The 24,704-nt window shown below is 36.1% G+C and overlaps 1 protein-coding gene across 1 annotated transcript; it reads left to right on the forward strand.

Annotated features, from left to right (window-relative positions):
• The first annotated feature begins 14,552 nt into the window (after window positions 1-14,552).
• Window positions 14,553-24,295, forward strand: LOC129266336 (zinc finger protein 91-like). The gene is made up of 4 exons (XM_054904180.2): window positions 14,553-14,626; window positions 16,460-16,550; window positions 18,344-18,587; window positions 20,384-24,295. The coding sequence occupies exons 2-4, from the start codon at window positions 16,521-16,523 to the stop codon at window positions 23,293-23,295; spliced, it is 3,186 nt and encodes a 1,061-aa protein (XP_054760155.2). The 5' UTR covers window positions 14,553-14,626; window positions 16,460-16,520; the 3' UTR covers window positions 23,296-24,295.
• Window positions 24,296-24,704: the final 409 nt, after the last annotated feature.

Genomic DNA, 24,704 nt, shown 5'->3' on the forward strand with positions numbered 1-24,704 from the left:
TTTTGTATTTTATTATATGAAATGAGGTTTATTCAAAAAAAATTCTACCAAGAACTAAAACAATTGGATTGACAACTGACTAAGTGCATTAGTTATTTATTGCCGCAACATATTTCATCATTATGGAGACACATAATGAAGCTTACACATGTATGAAAAAATGAAACAATTATGATTTCATGTAATAACATAAGAAAAGGGAAAGTGGGGATATGACATCATCAGCCCACCTAATGAATATTCATGATGATGTTTATATAACTGTTTTCACAAAATATTGATAAACTGTAAAATTCAATAACTTTATTTGTTATCCGATTTTGATGAAATATTCAGCATTTTGCTCTGAATTTTACTCTTTTTTTTTTTTCTTTTTTTTTTTTGCCTCCGACGAAGATTCTGCTAGGATCGAAAGCTTAGGCCCCTTTTGACTTTCTATTTATTTAGATATACATATTTTCAGCACAGACCATCCCTTTAATACCTAGTCATAATGACCTCATAGCAATGGTACTATTGGTTACGATTTGAAATCAATTTTTTATTTATTCCAAAATAAAGGCTAACAATCTTCCAAAATTGTTAAAAGTATTCTTTCAGTTAATTTGAACCTTAAATAAAAATAATTTTAATTCACATTTTCAGAAAATGTGAGGTGTGCGGTGGCCTTTAATAGTGTTTCATAGGACTTATTTTTACAATTTGTTGACCTATTAAAGGGGAATCCCACCTTGGTCATAAAATGTGTGAGAAAGGAGAAAAATTAGTAAATGAGAATGGTGAAAATGTGAAAGGAATTGAAAAAAAGCAGAAGTTTAATGAAACAAAACTATTGAGGGGGCAAGAATGGTATATGGGGCCAAATTTCCAAAAAGCTGTGAGCGAGAAAAAGTTTTGACCTTTTAATATCAAAATCCAAATTTGGGATAGACTTTGACAAAGTTCAGAAAGCAGTATAAAATGTCACCCCTTTTTCCGTATTTTCTTTTCTCCTTATTTTTGCTTGATTATGTTGATCGTGCTCTAAAAAAATCAATGAAGATTTGAGGGGCCGTGGCCCCAATGCCACCCCATCTGTATACCAGTGCGGACAAGCAATAAAGAAGTTATGGTTGATTAAAAATTGAGATCATGAGACTGTAAATTTTACATTGGCAACTGGTTAAGAAAATCATGACTATAGTGGTAGGCATAGGGGCAACTTTCCCATAGGCCATGTATTTAAAGGGGTACTCCGGTCTGAAAATATATCTAAATGAATAGAGTAAAATTCACAGAGCAAAATGTTGAAAATTTCATCAATATTGGATACCAAATAGCGAAGTTAAAGTTATTGAATTTTTAAGTTTAGCAATATTTTGTGAAAATAGTTATATGCACGAAATCATGAATATTCATTAGTTGGGCTGATGATGTCACATCCCCACTTTCCTTTTTCTTATGTTATTACATGAAATCATAATTATTTAATTTTGTCGTAATTAAGTGAATAATGTGTCTCCTTTATTATGAAATAAGTTGCAGCATTGAATATCTAATACATTAAATCAGTTGTCAATTTATTTGGTAGAAAAACTTTGAATAAACCTAATTTCATATAATAAAATACAAAAGAATAAGTGGGGATATGACATCATCAGCCCACCTAATGAATGTTCATGAAGACATGCCTAGAACCGTTTCACCGGAATAATGCAAATCTTTAAAATTCAATAACTTCGTTATTTGTTATCCGATTTTGATCAAATTTTCAGCATTTTGCTTTGTGAATTTTACTCTATTTATTGAGATATAATTATCTCCAACCTGGACCATTCCTTTAAGTACGTATTCCCTGGGCCTGTCATCAAAATATAACCAAGCGAGCACATTGTTTTAAGTCCTCGAGTAAGGAATTATATAATTTTTAGTAAAAATCTTTTTGAAAAAAAGGAATGGCATTTTATAAATGTGTAGTTATTTTATGTATTCCGAGCTTATCAATATTTTGTGAAAAATGGTTGTATGCACGCCATCACAAAGTCGACCCCCTCCCAAAGTTGTATGTCAACATGGCGAAATAAAATAGGATCATGGGCTGGTCATGTCATGACCCCACTTTCTTTTTTTTCTCTTTTTTTTTCCTCATGTTTTTACATGAAATAATTATTTATATGATTTCATCATGTTATTTTAATGATTATCTTGGACATTAAATCATTAGTCAATCTCATTTTCATTCTTAAATAACTTGTACAAATAATTTCATATAATTAAGTCGGCCTACACAATAATAAGTGGGGATAATAATAATAATAATAATACAGGTATATTTACCCAGGGAAGCCGCTTCAGTTCCGAAAACTGTTCTCCCAGCTTACAATCGGCTCGCTCATTAGTCACTCACGACGTCATGCTTTTGTTTCACCAAAATAATGCAAAGCGCTTAAAATCTGTATTGTTGTTACTTGCCCAATTTGCTGAAATTTCACTGATTTTTTTTCTTCTCCTTTTCTCTTTATTTTTACTTTATCTGTTCTAATCATATCGGAGTACCACTTTTGAAATGATTAGTCCACTTCAACAAAGAAATGAGTTAATCGAACAAATAGAAAAAAGGTCAACTGAGCATAATTCAAAAATGAATAATCATAATCGGATGTAAAATAAGAAAATTATGACATTTCAATGTTTAGCATATTTTTTAGAAAAAGGTATTGCCTTCTGGCGATGAGAGAGCAGATGATGTCACATACCCACTTTTTCTTTTGTAGTTTATTATATGAATTATAGTATCTGTTCATATTTTTTGCAGATTTGATGAGGAAATTCCTTATTAGATTATGCAACAATGACAATTCCAAATATTTTGGGAAGAATCAAATCTTGTTTCACATTATGACGAGAAAAAAGGGAAAAGCTACATTTCATAATCTATATCACAAAATACAGAGAAATCAAGCGAATGGATGACGTCATCGGTACATCATTTGCATAATCAACAGGATTACATTAGTTATTCACTTTAATCACTTTCATTTTGTAGCGAAACACTTTTTTTTTTCTTGTCAAATTTCTCGTGATCAGAATAAGTTTCTTTTTGCAGAAAACCCTTTTTTTTTACTTGTCAAATTAAACCAGCACCCTCTGAAAAAAAAATCGTTTCCTTAATTTAGGGCCCTGCATGCCCTGTCCCCGTTGGTAGCTGTACTTTCCCTGCTTTTGAAATAATTATGCTCATGAACTATATTTTTAGCTTATTGGTTTAATAACCTAATTACCTTCGATATATGGCTAGAAGTGGCATTAAATACTATCTTCGTTATTGTCCAGTTAGGTTACATTATTTTGATAACCTTATTAATATTCTAAAATAATGGTTTGTGGGTTGAAACTTATCAAAACGATAGCTGATAAGTTTCATTTCATAAAATATAATACTTGATCTGCAAGTCATAATTTCGAAAACATCGACCCAATGTTATAAGTAGGAATTGTCTAGAAAATGATACATTTTGCTTGTGTGCAATTATGTAGAGGCACAAAAATCTTAGGGCGGACAGGCACTGGCTGGCGTACAGATGGGGGGGGGGGGGCTCTCCTCCAACTTTTTCACGACCAAAGGAAAACAAAAAGGACAGAGAGAAGGGTGAAATATATGATATCATTTTCTGGATATTATGTCAAAATTTATCACAAAATTGGATTTTTGTAATAAAAATGTCACCAACTTTTCATAAAGTTTACGCGTTACGCCATCTAGCCCCCTCATTTTTTATTTTTTTGCTCATTATGCCACTGCGGACAGGGGGCGGTATTTTTATTTTATCTTATTTACCAATATAAAAGCAATACATATGAAATTAAGACATAATATAATACTGTGCATGATAAAATAACATATCGTACGATAAACACATGGTTAAAAAGAGGTAAAAATTTCCAGTTTAAAACTAAAAAATCTAAATGTTTTAGTTCCTACTTTTATTGCGTCTTATGAGTGTCTCGAGCTTGCATTATTCCCAAGATCGAGGTAATATATTTTATTTTTTAGTTCCTACCATGCGCTTTCATCAATTAGTGAGATACCTATTCTGTTCATATAGTTACAAAAGTGCTAAAGATTTCTGGTCTAAAAGTTGGAAAATCAATTTTTTCTGCTCGGGCTTCGCGCTCGCATAAATTGTTGAGTTAGATTAGAGAAGTACGTTTTCTAGTCAGAAAATGAAAATTTTGAGCTCGCGCTTCCCGTTCGCATCAGTTGTTAAGTGAAATACACATTCTGTTAATATATGTGATATAAAAATTGCCAGATTAAAATTCGGAAAATCTAAGATTTTCAGCTCGCTCTTCGCGCTCGCATCAGTTGTAGAGATGCTACTGTTCTGTTCATGTTACAAATGCACCAAAATTTCGTGTTTAAAAGTCAGAAAATCATGAATTTTCAGCTCGCGCTTTTGCGCTCGCATCAATTGTTTAATTAGCGAGATACCGATTCTTTTCATGGTTACAATTTTTTTTTTTTTATCTTGGTGCCCTCTTCAAAAGTTTAACCCCAGTGCGCCCCTAGCTGCTGAATGAATCCCAGCTACGAAGAGAATTGAGTCGATTGCCTTCGAGATTGCATTATTCCCAAGAGGTTATCAATATTTAGTTCCTACTTTGCGCTCGCATCAATTAGTGAGATATCTATTCTGTTCATAGTTACAAAAAGTGCTAAAAATTTCGGATCTAAAAGTTGGGAAATCCAAAATTTTCAGCTGGCGCTTCGTTCTCGCATAAATTGTTGAGTTAGATACCTACCTTTTAATGATTACGAGAAGTACATTTCCAGTTTTCTAGTCGGAAAATTAAATATTAAGCTCGCGCTTCGCGCTCGCATCAATCAATTGTTTAGTGAGATGCCTATTCTATAGTTACAAAATTTGCTGGAAATTGCCAGTTTAAAAGTCGGAAAATCAAAGATGTTGTTTAGTTTGACACCTAGTATTCTGTTAAAAAGTGCTAAAAATTGAAGTTGAAAAGTCAAAATATCAAAAAAAATCAGTTAGCGCTTCGCGCTCGCACAAATTGCTTAGTTAGATACCTGTCTTCCAGTTTTCTAGTCGGAAAAATGAAAATGTTAAGCTTGTGCTTCGCACCCGCATTATTGGTGGCATCATGAGTCGATGGAATTAAACCTTCAGGTCGCTTTTTAAATTCAGTAATTTTCAGCTCGCACTCGCAATTCCTCTTCAGGAGTCACTGCTAAATTTTTAGCTCGCGCTTCGACTCGCATTAAATTTAGTTAACACATCTTATTCATGATTATAAAGAACTGTTCAGAATATTAAATCTTTTGAGAAACATACCGCAAAAAATAGGTCGTGCTCGCGTTGTATAGGCCTAGGCCTTGTGAGATACCTCGATCAATGTGTTTTTGTGAATAAAATATCAGATTTTCTTTAACTTTGGTCTGTATACCCCCCATTAAAAAAAAAATCTTGGTTAAGCCCCCCTCTCCACCCCGGTGCGCTCCTGCTGAATAAATCCCAGCTACGTCATTGATGAGGAGATTGAGTCGAATTGCATTAATCCCCAGGGGTTATCAATAATATTATTGAAGGCTATTATAAAAAAAAACAAGTAGTAAAAATTTAAAGAAAATACAGCACCCGCTCCCGGGGGGGGGGGGGGTAGTTAAATGTATTGCTGCACACATGAGTGACCGAATTATTTCCAAACACCCCCTAAACGAAGTTTTCTATGTGTGCAAAATAATAACCCCTATTAAGTTTTTCGCGGGCTTCATTTACAAATTTTGGCCCCTAAACAAGTTGTCGCCAGAATATGACCCTGGGGAAAAAACATACCCTAAATACATTTGACCCCGCGATTGACCATTAACCAGGCTTTCAACACCATCTTTTTTTTTTAACAGTGTTTTTGACACGTTTGATACCCGTAACGAGTGCAGAAAATCGCTCGCGCTTCACGCTCGCATTTATTCATAAGTGATATTACATATATGGATTTTTTTTTTCTCTTCATGAACACATTAAAGGTTCTTCAATTGCCCTTTTTAAATGTGATTATGTAATAAGATGATTCAACATGCAGGCACATTTTTTTTAAATTTTTGCCTGGCGGGGAGGGAGGGGGCGCCATTTTTCGAAAAGTACACACTCGGGTGCCAAATCAGGTCAAATTTGGGCCCCGGCTCCCCTACGAAATCCTGGATCCGCGCCTGCATGGATGCTGGTGCCGGTGGTGGTGGCCGGCCAGGTGATGATGATGGTATTGGCGTGATATGATCATTAATGATCAATTTTTTTGTATTAAGTAGTTTTTATTGACAACTTCAATTCATATACAAAATAAATTATATATAACAAATAGAAGTTTGATGTCTTTACAAATTGATAAATACCTTGACAATTATAAATTTAACATCATTTTTTTTCTTGAATGTTACAATAAAACACAATCATGTCAGACATCTTCTCAAACATAATTATAAATAACATTGTTAATAATAATATGCATTAAGAATAAACTTCTACAATAAATTCGGTTACACTTCGTAATTCCGAAGGTTCTTTATTCCGAAGGTTCGTAATTCCGAAACACGTAAATTGCCTATACCTCGATGTTCGTTAATCCGAAAAAGAAAAAGGGTTCGTTAATCCGAACATTTGTGGCGTTATTCCGACGGTTCGTTATTCCGAAGGTTCGATAATCCGAAAACGAAATAAGGTTCGTTGTTCCGAAGGTTCGATAATCCGAAAACGAAATAAGGTTCGTTGTTCCGAAGGTTCGTTAATCCGAAAACGAAATAAGGTTCGTTGTTCCGAAGGTTCGTTAATCCGAAAACGAAATAAGGTTCGTTGTTCCGAAGGTTCGTTAATCCGAAAACGAAATAAGGTTCGTTGTTCCGAAGGTTCGTTAATCCGAAAACGAAATAAGGTTCGTTGTTCCGAAGGTTCGTTAATCCGAAAACGAAAAACGAAATAAGGTTCGTTTTTCCGAAGGTTCGTCAATCCGAAAACGAAATAAGGTTCGTTAATCCGAAAACAAAATAAGGTTCGTTAATCCGAAAAATGAAAACCGGGAAAGCAGAGGCAGAGGCAAGGGATGGGGGGGGGGGCGGGGGACACTGTTGCCGTTCAATTGTTATGAGGATGGGAAGGCAAGGGCGGCCGAACGAATTTTCGTTCGGGGGGTAAAGCCAAAAAATGAAACTCATAGGTCAAAATGGGCACTTTGGTGATATAATCACCTTAAGTCATTGTGTGTTTGATAGTGATTAAGTAGAGAAAAACTTTTTTGAAGTGACTTCTTATTATGGCAAAATGTATATTTAGGCTTTATTTTTCGGGAGAGAGTATAATGAGCGAGCGGCTTGGTAAAAAATAATTTAAAGGTGAAGTTGTAAAACTCGTTTAGGGGTCAATTATTCTTAAAATGCCATTATTACGAGGTGTTGCGAGCGTAAACCACAAGCTAAAACTTAAGGGTATTTCAATAAAAAATGAAAATAAGTTTTTAAAAATCCGAGCAGATTTCTGCTGTAATTAAAAAGATGTGCATCGAACTAGAGAATTAACACGAGCGCAAAACGCGAGCTTAAACATACTGACCAGAAAAGGAACCTGTTAAAGAAAGCATTTAGTGACCTCTTTAGGATACATATTTCTCCAATCGAATAATTGAGAGTGCGAAGCGCAAGCTGAAAATTAGCAATATTCCAGCCTGAAAATTTAAGAGTATTTTATTTCGACAAACATGAAAAACAGCATATTTATTTTTGAAAAAGGAACTTTCCCATTTTGGAAAAATATGCATTTCCCTGTTTTTTATTTCATTATTGGGGTGCAAGTGCCCCCTGCCTCCCTCCCAGCGGATCTAACTTTTGTCAAATAGGGGGGGGGCAAATTTTTTTTTCAGCCATATTTTCCTCGATCGGCAGCTTAAAGTAATTACGTAATAACATGATGAACCCTTTTTAAATAATGCGAGCGCGAGCTATATTTTTTTTAAATATGATGGGCAATATGTTTGTGATCTTCAAAACGAGATGCCTATATGTAACTAGATAATATAAACTGCTAGCAAGAAGCGCGAACAGAAATTTGAAATATAAGCTCTGACCTGATCTAAAGGGGACATTTTAAGAACTTTTTGCAGTTAGCCATGAAGACGATGCGTGTTTTTAAACCAGTGGCGGCGGAACGTATTTTCCTTTTTTTTTGGGGGGGGGGGCATAGCCAAAAAAGGGGCCAATAGAGGCATTTTGGTGCAAACGGATATTTTCGCCATAAGATTATCATCTGTGTAAAGAGGTTGTGTGTTTTGTAGTAATTAAGTTGAGCAAATTTTTTTAAGTGATCTCTGATTGATAAGTTATATATTTACGTTTCATTTCTGCGAGCGTAGCGAGCAAGCGGTTTGGGGAAAAAATCAAATCTGAAGATGTAAAATTCACCTTTTTGGTCTCAATTACTGTTAAAATGGCATCCTTGTGAGATGTTGCGAGCGGATCACGTGCTCAAACTTTTGGAAATTTCATGTAGGCCTAAAATGATAATAATGATAATAATGATATGGATATCCAGGGAAGCCACTTCAGTTCTGAAAACTGTTCTCCCAGCTATTAGTATTATCCCGGCTTTATCTGGGCTGCCTAGGCGCCCAAAGGAAGGCATTAACGAATTTCTACCGGGTACCCATTCACCTCACCTGGGTTGAGTGCAGCACAGTGTGAATAATTTCTTGCTGAAGGAAATAATGCCATGACTTGGATTCGAACCTACGACCCTCTGCCTTAAAGTCAGAAGACTTATCCACTGGGCCAAAACGCCCCACATAAAAAGTAAACGTTCCGATTTTATTTCGTAAACATGAAAAAAGGATGTGAATTTAACTAAAGAATCAAACGCGAGCGCGAAGCGCGAGCTGAAATTTTTCATATACTGACCAGGAGAGGAACCTTTTGCATTTGGTGACTCATGAATGGGATATGTGCTAGGCCTACATATCTCACCAATCGATTAATGCAAGCGCGAAGCTCGAGCTGAAAATTTGTGATATTCTATCCATGAAACTGGACATTCTAGGAATTTTATTTCACCAGGATCAGAATGACTACCTTAATGAGCAATAATTAGTGCGAGCGCAAAACACGAACCAAAAATGTGTGATATTCCAACCTTAAAAGTGGACATTCTATGCATGTGGATACTTGCCCCAAAAAATCCCGTCGGAAAAAGTGACATTTTTCAAAATGGAATACCCTTTTGGGCTCGCGCTTATTAGCACTTGCATCAATTTTTTTTTTTTACAAGAATGCTTAGAATGTCCAGTTTTCAGGTTGGAAAATCGGAAAAATTTGGCTCACGTTTCTCGCTCGCATCAAGTATTGTTTATTGAGGAACTCATTCTATTCCTGGTTACAAAAAAAATGTATAAAATGTCCAGTTTTCAGGTTGGAATATCACATTAAATATCACATATCATTATTAAAAATGACATCCCCTCCAATAAAAATCCTATTATCTGGAGGTTACTCGCACGCGACCAACAAACTTAATCCCCTGCATGGCTGCATCCTTAAACCATTTGCTAAAGGCAGCAATTGCTCAGATAAAATCGAAATTAGCCTATGCTTGATCCGGGCGCCTATTCTTAATAAAATACATGCTTTTGGCCACAACACACGCAAGTATCATCGATCGTTATTACTATCATTGCATAATATCGTGTTATCTTGTAATGACAACACCGTGTTTGTTACCAAAATGAATAATTTTCATTTTCGGAAATACGAACCTTATTTAATTTTCGGATTAACGAACCTTATTTCGTTTTCGGATTAACGAACCTTCGGAATTACGAACCTTATTTCGTTTTCGGATTAACGAACCTTCGGAATTACGAACCTTATTTCGTTTTCGGATTGACGAACCTTCGGAATTACGAACCTTCGAAATTACGAACCTTCGGAAATACGAACCTTCGGATTAACCGAACCTTCGGAATTACGAAGCTTCGGAATTACGAATGTATGCGATAAAGGTTACATATTGATTTTTTTTTTAGTGTCAAATACACAAAAATAAATCATTAATAAAACCTAACGAATTCGGAATTACGAACCTTATTTCGTTTTCGGATTGACGAACCTTCGGAATTATGAACCTTATTTCGTTTTCGGATTAACGAACCTTCGGAATTACGAACCTTCGAAATTACGAACCTTCGGAAATACGAACCTTCGGATTAACCGAACCTTCGGAATTACGAAGCTTCGGAATTACGAATGTATGCGATAAAGGTTACATATTGATTTTTTTTTTAGTGTCAAATACACAAAAATAAATCATTAATAAAACCTAACGAATTGAAGCCATCAGCATATTTTTTTATATAAAACCCATTGCCTCGGCCTCTTCACTCAAATAAAATCAATCTCAACAACAAACTGAGCCCTGGACCAGCGGCGTAACAGGGGTCGGTGGCCAGGGGGGGGGGGGGGGGGGGCAAGAGCCAAAAATTTCCCGGTCATATCTTGGTATGAACAGGCGTAATGGAGTAATGAGGCGACTATTTTGAGAAGGCCAGATATTGCTTATAAGGTAGAATTTATCTTTTTAAAAAAGTTGCGAGCGAGCCAAAATTTTGACCTTTTTAATACAAAAATCCAATTTTATGATAGACTCTGACATGATATCCAGAGAATATATATTTCACTCTTCTCTCTTTAGATTCATTTTTTGTGGTCTGTACGCCACTGTGAACAGGATTCTTTGCGGCAGTAGCGTGAAGAGTAAAAAAAACGATGGGCGCAGTATAGCACATGTGCTAAAAAGCTGATTTATATAAGTCCCGAGCGAGCGAAGCGAGCGAGAAAAAAAATCACCTTTTCATGATCGAGAATCTAACTTTGAGCTATTCTTTGACATTATATTCAGTAAATAAAATTATATCCTACACTTTTCCTTTCTTTTCTTTCCTCCTTTTTTTTTGTTCTTGTTTGTTGAACTTTTTTGGGCCATGCATGGCCCAACCCTTCCATACGCTGTGCTGTGCGGTTGGGGTCCGGGGCAGAGCCCCCGGAACTTCTTGATATCAAAGCCATTTTAACCTCGCAGATTGCCGCTCTTTTAATCAAATCGCGGGCATATACAGAATATAGCTTTTACACAACACTTTTATTCAACCCAGTTGCGTAATGAACCAAATATTTTGAGGGGGCAAAACATAGCAATGTGGGAAAAATTTGTAAGAAGTCGCAAGCGTGTAAAGCGAGCTGGAAAAAAAATTGCCTTTTGAAATTAAATTCTAATTATGTGATAGATTTTTCCATTGTTTTCAGCAAATATATATATATATATCTTTCCCAAAAAATGGCAGTGCGAGCAATTACATTTAGTCACTGGCAAGCTCATTCTCGCCCTTTATTTAATGATTTAAAAATTCGTAATGTTTATGATTTGCATAATCTATCAGTATGTACCTTCATGTATGATCTGCGTAATAATAACCTACCTCACTCCTTAGCAGATTATTGTAACCTAATTGAGCACAATTATCCTACTAGACAGAAGAAAGGCCAACAAGTAAATCTTCCAAAACTAAAAACAACTCAAGGCCAATTTTCACTTTCTTTTCTAGGTAGCAATTTCTGGAATAAAGTACCAGTCGAAATCAAATTGAAGAAATCAAGAAAAAGTCTTAGGAATTCTCTAAAAAGTTATTTGTCTTCATAAATTCACACCATCAACGTGTAAGTCTACAGTAGATAATTAATACAATTAAGATACTTCAAAATATGTTGATGATAACCCTTTACAAGGAATATATTGTAATTTAATTTTTTTTTTTTTTTCCTTCTTAAATGTGCATTTTGTAATATTTGTGGGGCCAGGCTCGATTAGCACTTGTGCTATTTTCTGGTCCCATTTACCATTGTATTTTTATACATGTGTAACTGTTATGCAATTTGTTTTATAACCTGTAAACATGTGAATATTGTTGGTAAATAAATAAATCAAATAAAAAATAACACGTTTCATTGTTCCATTCATTTCATTATACGTTGTCTCCTATAATTTCTTTTATTTCCTATTGGGTGTGGAACCAAGACCGCGCCTGTATGCCAGTGATTGAACGGGGCGTTATAGAGCCATTTGAAAGTTATAAGTGAAGAGCCCTTACTGAGTGGGGTCTGGGGCAAAGCCCCGGTAGCTTATTTGCATAAAATTTAGCAAGCTTATAGCAAAATGTTGTATGCAGACCATCTTTATTCCCGCTCTTTAATTTCAATCATCGGCAGCCCGGTCGTGTTATTATTTTTTTCCTTGTCCCTTTTCTTTATTTTCCAATTTAGCTTTTGACTAATTACATTCTACATTCGTTTCCCGCTATTGTTTGCCATTTTGTCATCTTTTACTTTATTTCCCACCATGCTATTGCATTACATAGGCTTATTTCGGAATGATTTGTTCTTTCTCAAATGTTCTTATTTCGTACATTTTCCCGCTTTCCTTCCTTTTCCATTTAAAAAAAGTTTTTTCTTCGTTTTCTTTTCACTTTCCCTTTCCTTTTCCTCCTTTCCTTTTCCCTTTTCCTTCCCCTTTCCCTTTCTTTCTCCCTCCCTTTTTTATTTTTCCCGTTTTTCTTTTATTTTCCCGGTGAAATCCGCCAGGGGGGCAACTTGCCCCCCCTGCCCCCCGCCTGTTACGCAACTGCCCTGGACCCTACCCCCCTCCCCCGACCCTCCCTAAAACACCCCATCCCCTATCCGGTGGAGAGCTGGCTCTGGGCTCCAATAAATGGTCTAATAATTAAGTTTTCCCATTTAGAGAAATGGATTGTAAGAGTCCCCCTCTTTGTTGCTAAATTATTTTCTTCTCTTTGATCCCCCTAATACTATTTTTTATTTCATTCAATGAAAGAGGTTTTTTTAATTTTCGGTTTTTGTAAATAAGATATTTAACTAAAATCAAAACATGATTAATTAATTGATATTTACCTTTACTTTTCTCCTGCTTCCCGAAAAGAATTTCCTGCCAACTAAATTTATTCATTTCAAAATTTGAACTTCTTGCACACAGATCCCAAAGTGAATGTGAAAATTCACAAGTATAAAATAGATGTTCATACGTTTCTTCTTCCTTTTCACAAAATGAGCATAAATTGGTCGAAACAAGACCAAAACGGAAAAGGTGGTGGTTATAGTGTATACAATATTATGCAAGAGTTTATACTGAAACTCCCTTAATCGACTATTCAGTGTGCAATATCTTAGTCTTAAAAATATACTTTCTACTTCCTTATTGGTAAGATCATAATTCGTTCTAATTTTGTCGAAAATAGAAGGTTTAATGTCATTTTTATTCAACAGCTGTTCGTATATTTCTTTTGATTTTAAAAGCATTAAATTAGTTGTTTTCTTACCCAAATTGAAATCGATTCCAGAGTTATGCTTAAAGCATTTATTTCGATATTGTTCTTCCAACTAACGGGTAAACAGGCATATATATGCTTGATTTTTTCAACATCATTTGCATCTAAATTCAAATTAAGAAAATGTGTATCACATTTTAGTTTACCATTATTATCCAAAATATGATGCAATTTATAAACCTCTTTATCGTATAGAATCATATCAAATATACAACTCCCTTTTTATCGAATAAGCTTATTATTAAAAATCACCACTTTCCCAAACTCTGTACTTCTAATATGTCTTATATTTACCCACTCTTCTAATAAGTCCATGTAATTTGGAAGCTGTTACTTTCAATAAACCTGGTATATAGTCACATGAAAATATCAAATCTCCACCCAAATGTTTAGTGGCAAAATTAAAGTAGGCCTACTGTTTCCCGTTTCATATCTTCATCTTTATTTAAAAGTCTTTTAATCCACATTATTCGCTGTGCCTTTACCTGCACAGGGAAGTTTAACATCTTTAATCCTCCTTGCTTATAGTCTAAAAACATTGTATTCCTCTTAATTTTGTCTTTCTTACCTTTCCATAAGAAATCAAAAGTTAATTCATCCAATGATTCATAAACCCACTTAGGAACAGGAGTAAGAGACGCTCGATAGAGGACTTTAGAATAGATATGCACCTTTAATAGTTGAATCTTCCCCATTTATAAGCGTTATGTCCCTTATTAGCTTCCAAAAGTTCAAGAGTGTTTTAATTTTGCTTAAGATTTCTTTCATCATGCATGATGATGATGATCGATGATTATATGCATGTTGCTGCTGATCAATTTGATGATGATGATATGATGATGATGATGATGCAGATGATTGTGTTGATGATGATGATGATGATGATGATGATGATGATGCATGATGACCGGGGAATAATGATGATGATGATTATGATGATGATGGTGATGAGGATGATGAGGATGATCATGATGATGATGATGATGATGGTGGTGATGGTAATTGATCAAGTGTCTCTTTTCTGTGTGTTCTTCGAGAGAGCAGTGCATGGACACCCGGAAAAAAAGTCCTTGGAAAATGATTAATGACGTCGTCGAAATGAGAATAGCAAAATCTTACGCGAGAATATCGAATTCGAGTGCGAGAGGTTATCGATCGCGAATCCACGGCATGCACAAAATGACGAAATTGTGCTTTATTGGTAAGAAAATAGCACATTTGTATTCCTTTTCTGTTCAATAATGAATAGGCCATATCCCATTTTGATTTTTTTTCTAAATATAAATGAGTGAACAGATTTAATAAATTGTACTATTGTGATGAATGATTTTATTTCTTTTCATTAATCGGTGAATCCCGCGGTAGTGCGTGTGTTATTTGCATAATGTGGCCCCACATATAGGGATTCGTGCTGTAAAATTCGCCTTCAAAGACAAAGTGTCTGTTCGCGTTCCTTTCTTTGCTTTGTAAGTGCGATTTGTGAATTAAGTTGAATGTCTGAACACATAATGGCCGTGTAGTGATTTAGGAAACCATTGGTTCATCTGAAGAAGCTCAATTTTAGATCTAGGCCCTACATGAATTTAATGAAAGCAGATTTTTTTTTCTTCAAAATTCATGAATTACAAAAAAAAAGAAAAAAAGTGTTGACTGTTGACAGTGTTGTCATGCATGATGATAGACCAAAAGCTTTGGTCACTCTCTGTTTATTGGTGGTTCCGCTAAACTCCGTTGGCTCCACTCACCAGTTACAGAGACCGAAGTTCTAACTCGATCTGTAAAGCCTAACTAAGTACAGGCACTTATGACATTTTTATGTAGGCCCTAGGCCTAGGCCTAATATGTGTACGAGGAGAGATTAAAAAAAAAATTAAAAATGTTAAAAAAAGTCCTCAAAACAGACGGCTGCCAGCTGTCTAGCATGATTAGCCAGAAGGCTTCTCGAGAGTAAAAATCATTTACTAAGGTATGCTTACTCCCCACGGAGAGTAACCTTGTTCATTGAATGAGTGCACGGAGCCAGGTATTCCATCCCATTCATCTGTGTGTACCGCCGAAAAACCTGAAACTTTCGCCCCCAAGATTTCTACTTTCCTTCTAAAAGATCTAGTCCTAAATCATGTATGTAAATGGGATACAACTTAATTTCTGACATTTCTACACTATCAATTTCATTTTTAAACAAGAATTCATAAAAAAATGAGAAAAATATGAAAAGACTGGAGAGACTTGCCCGATGTTTATGCTGCCATCTTGCTTCTCATTGTTCTTCGCCAACGTTACGGACGCATGCGTCCGTAACATTGGCAATGATTTTAGTTGTAAAATATCCTTTTTTGTGTTATGTTATTTTCAGATTTCTTCAGTTTTATGATGATTACGAGTAATTATTAAAGCAATAATTTAATGAGCAAAAGCCAAAGTTTGAGATGATTTCCAAAATTACAATAAAATTGCTCATATTTTAATTATCAGGATCACACGCTACCTATGACAGGTATGAAAATACATGCAGTTCTCACTTTTATTGGAAATCAACTACTTACACTTCATTTGAAAAATTAAGGAATCCTGCATTATACATTGAGAAAGAGACAAATAAAATATATTTTTATGGAGGGATTAATACCAAACAAATATTAAAGAAAATTAGATTGAAGTGCATGTGTAAAAATACAAATGTATTTATACACTTTCCTCTTATTCTCTTTCTGACCTAGTTTTTTAGATTGTTAAATGATGGTTAGAGAAAATAGAGAAAATTAGAATAAAGCATATGACCCATTTTCCTCTTATTCTCGTTCCACCTAGTTTCCAGATTGTTACATGATGGTAATAAAGAAAAGAGAAATTTATTTATAAAGAAAATTAGATTGAAGTAAAAAAATAGGCCTACTGATGAAACACACTTTCCTCTCTGATAGTTTCTCTCCGACCTAGTTTTCAGATTGTTGATGTTTAGACAACACGCAAATTAGATTGAAGTATGAAAACAAATGTAAAATAATTTCTTTTCATTGTCTTTCCTGTCTAGTTTTTCAGATTGTTAGATGATGGTTGAGGAGCGCTCCATGAAGTGAATACTTCTCAGTGAGATGGAGCAGGACGCCCCATCAAATCTACTGGTAAGTCGTAAAATCTAGCATTAGTTTTGGTAAATTCTTCAAAAGTGCACATATCTGTCCTATTATTAGGATTATTTATATGTACCGTAAATTACCGTGTATACGGCGCACATTTTTTCATGCTGGAAAGGGTAAAAAAACATGGTGCGCCTTATAAACAGAAACAAGAAATGTTTCCCGGTATGTGCCCTAAAATGGTTTTGATGTGAAGGATATGAAATAGAAGTGTAACATTTGATAACTTTACACTTGCATACATGTACAGCTTGTAATATCACCTAAGTAGCATATTTGCATGTTATAAAAATTCCATAATTTTGTCAGTAGCTTTCTTATACTAAATTCTCCAAAAGTGCATATCTCTGTCCTATTCATTAGGATTATGAATGTGCCCTAAAATGGTTTTGATGTTAAGGATATAGAAATGTGTTAAATTTGAATACACTTGCATGTGTACAACGTACACCTAGATAGAATATTTGCATGTTTTTGTCATGTTTATAAAACAGATGAAATTTTCAGAGTATTATCTTTCTAAAGTACAATGTATGTTTTCATAGGGCTATTTTAAATTGAAAAACAAAAGCATTATATATGATAGAGGGCGTAAGACAGAATTGAAAGTCTAACAGAGCCTTTAAAAAATGTCAAATTTGAATTTGAACAGCTGAAAAAACATTAAAGGGATGCTCCAGGCTGAACATAATATGATTTAAACAGATTAAGAAAAATCAGACAAACAAAACACTGAAAATTTGATCAAAATCAGACAACGAATTATTATTTTAAAGATTTGCATTACTCCGGTGAAACAGTTCGAGGCTTGTCTTCATGAATATGCAATGAGCAAATTGATGATGTTATATCCCTACTTGTTCTTTTGTATTTTATTATATGAAACTAGGTTTATTCAAATATTTTCTACCAAGAACAAAAAAAAATTGGATTGACAACTGTATTCATTGCTGCAACTTATTTCATTACAGAGGAGATACATTATTCACATATGAAAAATGAAACAATTATGATTATCATTTTGGTCGCCGTCAGTGTTTTTGTTCTTACCGGTACTTTGGTGGTCGCCACTAGTCGAGCTCAAATTCATTTGTTTAGCCCTCACTACAAGCAGTACATGTCGGCTGTGTGAAAGTAACTTTGATTTTGACATGACACTTTTTATTTGATTCTGAAACATACATACATATAAATTTGTATTCCAAGCCATTACATGTCCAGGGGGGTGTTTCACAAAGATTTTAGTATGACATAGAGTCGCACTTAAATGTCTAGTTGCGTGTGGTATAAAAGGCATGACTGCATTGGTCAGAGTATGTGAATACATGTAGGACGCGCACTACTGTGTATTGATGATCAATAAGATTGCACGGTGCATATTATGTACACGACTCTATAAATTCATACTTGAATATTTGTGAAACACCCCCATGTTATTCTTATCTTTTGCCCATGAATGTCAATTCTCTCACAAATTTTCATAGTTCTGGTGTGTTGGCTTAGTTGGTAGAGCATCCGTCTCACAACTGGTAGGTCAGGGGTTCAAGTCCCGGCTGCATCATACCAAAAGGCATTAAAAGATGGGAGTTGCTGCTACCATGTTTGGCGTTCGACAATGCAATGGATAGAGCTATGTCGATCTGGCACTGCACAGTGGCTGCCAGGGCCCCACAATCAATTGGGCAAAAATAATTTTTGGAGTATTTCTATTTTAGATTTCATTTGGAACAATAAAATATGGATTTTCCTTACCGTACTTTCCATCTTTCCAACTCCAGGCTCAGCTGCTAGTCAACGAAGCAGCGGGTCTTTCTTTCACTGCTCTTGCCCGTAAACTCCAACTCTCTCACAATGGTCGTCTGGTGGCGGTCTTTGGTGCAGCTGAAGGTCAACAGACCCTCAAGGTTATCCACGACAAGCCCTACCTGTGTACGCTCTGCGGGGCTTGCTTTACACACACAACACAACTCAGATGTCATGCTCAGGCAAAGCACAACTACATGGAGAATATGTCCTCTGGAGGTAATTATTAAAGGTCAAGTCCACCCCAGAAAAATGTTGACTTGAATAAATAGAGAATAATCAAACTAGCATAACGCTGAAAATTTCATCATAATCGGATGTAAAATAAGAAAGTTATGATATTTTAAAATTTTGCTTATTTTTCACAAAGTAATATGCAAATGAGACAGTCGATGATGTCCCTCACTCACTATTTTGTTTTTTTATTGCTTGAATTATACAATATTTCAATTTTTACAAATTTTACATGAAGGACCAACTTGACTGAACCATAAAATATTTAAACAATGATATTCCACATATTCAGGGAAAAATTAAACTTATTTCACATGACCATGAAGAGAAAATTAGAATATTCCATATTTCATACAATAAAATTCAAAAGAAATAGTGATTGGATGAGGTCATCAGTCTCGTCATTTGCATACCGACCAGGAAGTGCATATAACTGTTTTGTGAAATTAAGAAAAACTTTAAAATGTCATAACTTTCTTATTTTACATCCGATTTTGATGAAATTTACAGTGTTATGCATGTTGGATTTTCTTTTTTTTTATTCAAATCAACTTTTTGTTTGGTGGACTTGTCCTTTAAGTTTTCCTTTCATTATAATGATAATAACATCATAATTGCCCAGGGTAGCTACTTCAGTTATGAAAAATATTATAGCGTGCCCTGCTGAACATGATATTCCCCAAGCCCTACATTGTAGCTGGCCTACCCAGGCTTTCAAATATTCAAGGCATTTCTTTCTACCATACATGTACCCATTAAACCTGGGTGGATAGTGGCAAATGTAGATAAAATTAAATGCACTGCCAAAGGGCTTGTATCTCCTTGCTCTGCAAGCAGATGGTAATCTTTAGATTGCCAAACTCAGTCATGAATAAACTTGATTTGATCTAATTACCATTGGTCTTACCATCACTGAGTCTAATACTCAGTCTATATTTTTGTCATTTAGTCTTATGTGCAAAAAATATAATTTTCACTTTCTCTTATACCATTATACCATGTTATATGAAGAGTTTTTGTTCATGAAGAGATCTGATTAAATCATATATAGACAACTGTAAAAGTGGTGTTTTACTTGAAGTGGATATTTGACAGAATGGGTATACTATAGACTGAATAGAAAAAGTGGTAAAATGAGCTAAATGGTAGTAAAAGGTCAAGTCCACCCCAACAAAAGTTGATTTGAATCAAGAAAGAAAAATCAATAAAGCTTAACACTGATTTTTTTAAAGATCTGGTGTAAACTAAGAAAGTTAAGATAATTTTAAAGGTTTACTGAATTTCACATTTGAGCACATTTTATACAATAGAACAAAATCAGTGAGTGGCATCATTGACCCTTATTTGCATCACTCTGTTGTACATTCAACTTTTTTGCTGAAAAATGTGCAAAAAATTAATATGTCATAATTTTCTTACATTACAATTGCTTACCATGAAATTTTCAGAGTTATGCTTGTTTGATTTTTCTCTTTTCATTCAAATACACTCGGGGTTGACTTGCCCTTTAAAGGTTTACTTTTTTAAGTTAAAGTAATAGTGCAGTAAATGTATGTAGACGAATTTAATGGTGAAAAGTATTTAAAAAGCAAAGTAGTAATCATGCAAACATATAAATTGGTATTTGAATAACATTGCACTTATTTATAGAAATAGTGAAATCGCTCATATGAGAAGAAAAACAAATGAGTGAGAAATATGTCAATAAAGCAGTTTTTAAAAGATTTTACTAGTAATAAACTTGGAGTTTTATTTTCTTATGTGTTCTTTTCTTTTCATAGGTGGGAGCCTTGGACTAGAGAGAGACCTAGACATAAGTAGTCCTGGTCCTGCTTCGACTGTTGGACAGAGACGATTATCAAGTGAAACAAATTACTCAGACGCCAACTTAAACTCTGAAAGCAGTGAACTATTGAAGAGTGCATTGGCCAGCAGTGATTCACTGCCATCATTTTCTGAGGTGGAAATGAAGAAGGCGAAGAGAGAGAGTGCAGTGTTGAGTGATGGAGAAGTAGAAACGGACAGGGAAGGTTGTACCGGTGACCTTCCGGAGTGCACACACTGCTCCAAAAGCTTTGTTGGCCAAAAGAACCTGGAAGCCCATGACATCAAGCATTGCGGGAAAGAGATGCACAAGTGTTCTGCCTGTAAAATTGCCTATGTACCCAAGGTGATAGGACCAAGCACCAGCGAGGATCGACCTGAAGAAGCGGTGAATCAGCAGTACCTGATGAACTCTGAAGGTTCTAACTTCACTCACAATCATGACGAAGGGGATGGTGCCAAGGTGGATATCGAGCTGGAGGATGGACAGGGCATCGATTGCGTCCTTTGTGGAGAGACCTTTGGCATCCTTCAACACATCATCACACACATCCATGCATATACCTCATTCCCGTGCACCTTCTGCGATGGCGAGTTTCCGTCCATGAGAGACCTTGGTTGGCACTGCAAGCAGAAGCATGATCTGCTGTTGGTTCGTTGTCCGTTCTGCTCACGTGGCTTCAGAGAATATTCCCATCTTGCATTCCACATGCGTGAGCACAAGGGCCACCTTTTCTGCAAGATATGTAAGGTGCAGTGTCTTTCACGAAACAGCTACAACAAGCACTTGGAGATTCACGAGATGAATACAGGAGAGCTCGAAGAATTGCCTGAGGAAGGGGAGGATGACGAAAGTGATGAGATGAGCGAAGGCAGTTCTCAGAAGGAGAAAGAGAAGCACACATGTCATATCTGCTCCAAGCCTTTCAATTCATTTTATTCTATCTTCCACCACATGAGGAGAGAACACCCAATGGAGTCTCTGCCTTCCTACAACCAGGATCTCATCAAACGCAGATTTGTCTGCAAGAAATGCGGCTTTGCCTTCCGCCGGAAAGACACCTTAGAACGCCATGAGTTGATCCACAAAAGAGGTGACTATCCTCGACGGAGGCCGCCTTCAAAGCCTATCATCAAGCCAAGACCTGGAAACATTCTGTGCACAATTTGTAACAGAGCCTTCTCAAGGGCTACCAACCTTGAGGCGCATATGGAAGAGGCGCACCCAGAGGAGTGTGATGATGCTGTCAAAGGAAAAAAGAAATACTGCTGTGATCTGTGTGGTAAGCTACTGATGAGCCAGAAGAGTCTCGACCGCCACATCCTGGTACACCAGGAGCCAAAATTCACCTGTCCCATTTGCGACAAGAAGCTGAAGCATGCTGAAACCCTGAAGACTCACATGCGCACACATACTGGGGAAAAGCCTTACAACTGTGACATTTGCAACCAGTCCTTCGCACAGCGCTCTACATACGTTCAACACATGTGTATTCATTCAGGAGAACGCCCTCACGAGTGCGATATCTGCAACAAGAAGTTCATTCGGAGGACAGAGCTGAGGGTTCATCAGGCAAAGCACACCAGTATGAGGCTGTTTCCATGCAGCCACTGCAGCAAGACATTCAAGACGGAAAAGCATCGCAAGATTCACGAGACGCAGCTGCACTCTGCAAATGCACAGTCCTACATGTGTGAGAAGTGCGGGAAATCATTTACCTGGGCATCGGGTCTGAAGGCTCACGCCTGCAGTCATATTGGTGAGGCTCCTTACAAGTGCCAGGAATGCGATAAGTCATTCTCTCAAGCTCTTTTCCTGAAGAGGCATATGCATGTTCACACAAAGCCATTTAAGTGTGAACAGTGCTATGAAGGATTCAAGAACAAGGCAGACCTGAAGAACCATACAGCCAAGATGCACGGATCAGGCTCTCCAAGCAACCAGACGCAGAGCATAGTCCCAACACAAGTCCAGGAACTGATCTCGGACCATAGCTGGAAAACCAACAAGATGATGTTGGATATGCCTGTGGACCCGAACAGTCCCCTATCGAGTCCAATGCCTGCTCCTGGTCCTAGTCAGCACACAGTTCCAAGTCAAATTCAACAGCCCACCCTCCAACAAGGCCAATCTCATTCTCCACAGGTCCCAGTGTCGATGCCTACCCAGGTCCAAGGATCCATCCCGCATCATGCTCATGTGCAGCCGCAGGGTCAGATACCAGCTCAAATGCAAAGTCAGATGCCACAAGGTCAAATGTCATCATCTCTTACAAATCAGGTTCACACTTCTGGTCAGGCTCAAAATCAAGGACATGTAAGGATGTCTTACTCCAATCGTGCTCTAATGTCACTACCAAATCAAGCCTCGATGTCACTTCCTAACCAAGCCACTGCTTCTCATTCGAATCAAGTCTCGTTATCTCATTCAAACCAAATACCAATGTCCCTACCGAATCATAATCCAATGCCTCGGTCAAACCAAGGTGGACTGATGTCTCTCTCCAACCCGGCCCAGATGCACAGGATGTCGCATACAATGTCCCATCCCAATCAGATGCAGTCACCGCTCACCAATCAAATGCCTCCGTCCCACCAAGGCCTGCCACAGGTTCCACATCGAACCCAGGTCCCGAATCATCAAGCGCCAATGTCTCTTCCACATCAAGGCCAAGCATCTCTTCCAGGACAGGTCCAAGCCCCAATGTCGGGTCCAGGTCATGGTCCAGGTCTTGGCCAACCCCATCATCACTATCTCCCGAATCCAATGATGCAAGACCGGAACATGTATGCAGAGCAACAGTATCATGTCCAAGACTCGACAAACCAGGCCATTGCAGCTATGCTCACTCATATGTCTTCACTGTAACACATAATTACAGTGAGAGAGTAGTTGCTCCACAGTGAATATCTATTTTCGAACAGTAAGTATATATATATATATTTTGAAAGTTGAAAATTAAGTACATGTAGACGTAGCGGTAATTGGTGGAGAATGAATTATGTACTTATCGTGATTATCTTGAATCAAAAGTTTTTTTCTCTGAATGCAATGATTACCATTTGGTCTCAAAGATTCTTTATAGCAAGCTTCTAAATTGCTTCAGGCTCAGTATTAAATAGAGGTCAGTTCCATTATATTAAGTGAAAGTGAATTTGTGTTTGGTTTGAACACTATCATTCAAGTCAAAACTAGGTATTTGTAATAAAGTATAATCAACAACTCATTCAAAAATGATTTATATTTTGTACATTACTGTATGGTTTTTGTAATCAAACTGATGCATGTGCCAGGCAAATATGTGTTTTACTTTTATTTGTTTTTGCTTATTACACATGTATTTATTTATTCATTTGTTTTATTGATATTTTCAACATTCTTTGTATTACTAGCGTTTACAGGAACACAGATTGACTATTTCAATCAAAATAACATTAACATCACACGTGTGATATTGCATTTAAGTCTGGAGACTTATGATTTTATTTTTTTAAGAGTTCCTGCATTTTCATTTTTGCTACATACCTTTGTAAAAGGTATTTTTTATGAAAAGATTTTTTTAAGTTTAAAAGGTTTAGACTTTTTAGTGTTGACTTGATGATGATGAATTTTACCAAACCTGGGAAGTAATTGAATTCTTAATCATTCTAATTTTGTGATAAATAATTTTAAAAAAAATGTTGAATATAAAGTACTCATTTTGCAAGCACTTCTTGACTTTTTCTGAACTAAAAATTGTATTGATTGACTTAAGGCCACCGCACACCTTACGACTGTTCGTGATCCGATTTTGGAACAAATCGCATTTTGCTCATTTTCTGAAAATGTGAATGAAACATATAATTTTATTTGAGGTTTAGATTAATTGAAAGAATACTAATATAACCATTTTGAAAGATTGCAAGCCTTTATTTCGGAGTAAAGGCCAAATTAGTTTCAAATCGTAGCCAATCGTACGACTGCTATGACGTCATTGCGACTAGATATTAAATTCGCTTTTATTCCAAGAAGGATGATAGCATAGTCACAGATTTGAACATAGGTATTCGTACGATGATTTAGAACATTACACAGTAAGATATTCCAAGTCTCAATGTTAGCATCAAATTCTACTACATTTTATTCTGAAATCGGGTCACAGACCAATCGTAAGGTGTGCGGTCGCCTTTAGAGTCACAAGTTTCCTTCGATGCAATTATCTTTTTTTCATCATAATAATTATGTCTCGAACAAAGAATTTGTATGTACAGGGTTATTCTTATTTGTAAATGGTTTTA

Source organism: Lytechinus pictus, chromosome 8 (genome assembly GCF_037042905.1).
Source record: "Lytechinus pictus isolate F3 Inbred chromosome 8, Lp3.0, whole genome shotgun sequence".
Taxonomy (NCBI): domain Eukaryota; kingdom Metazoa; phylum Echinodermata; class Echinoidea; order Temnopleuroida; family Toxopneustidae; genus Lytechinus; species Lytechinus pictus.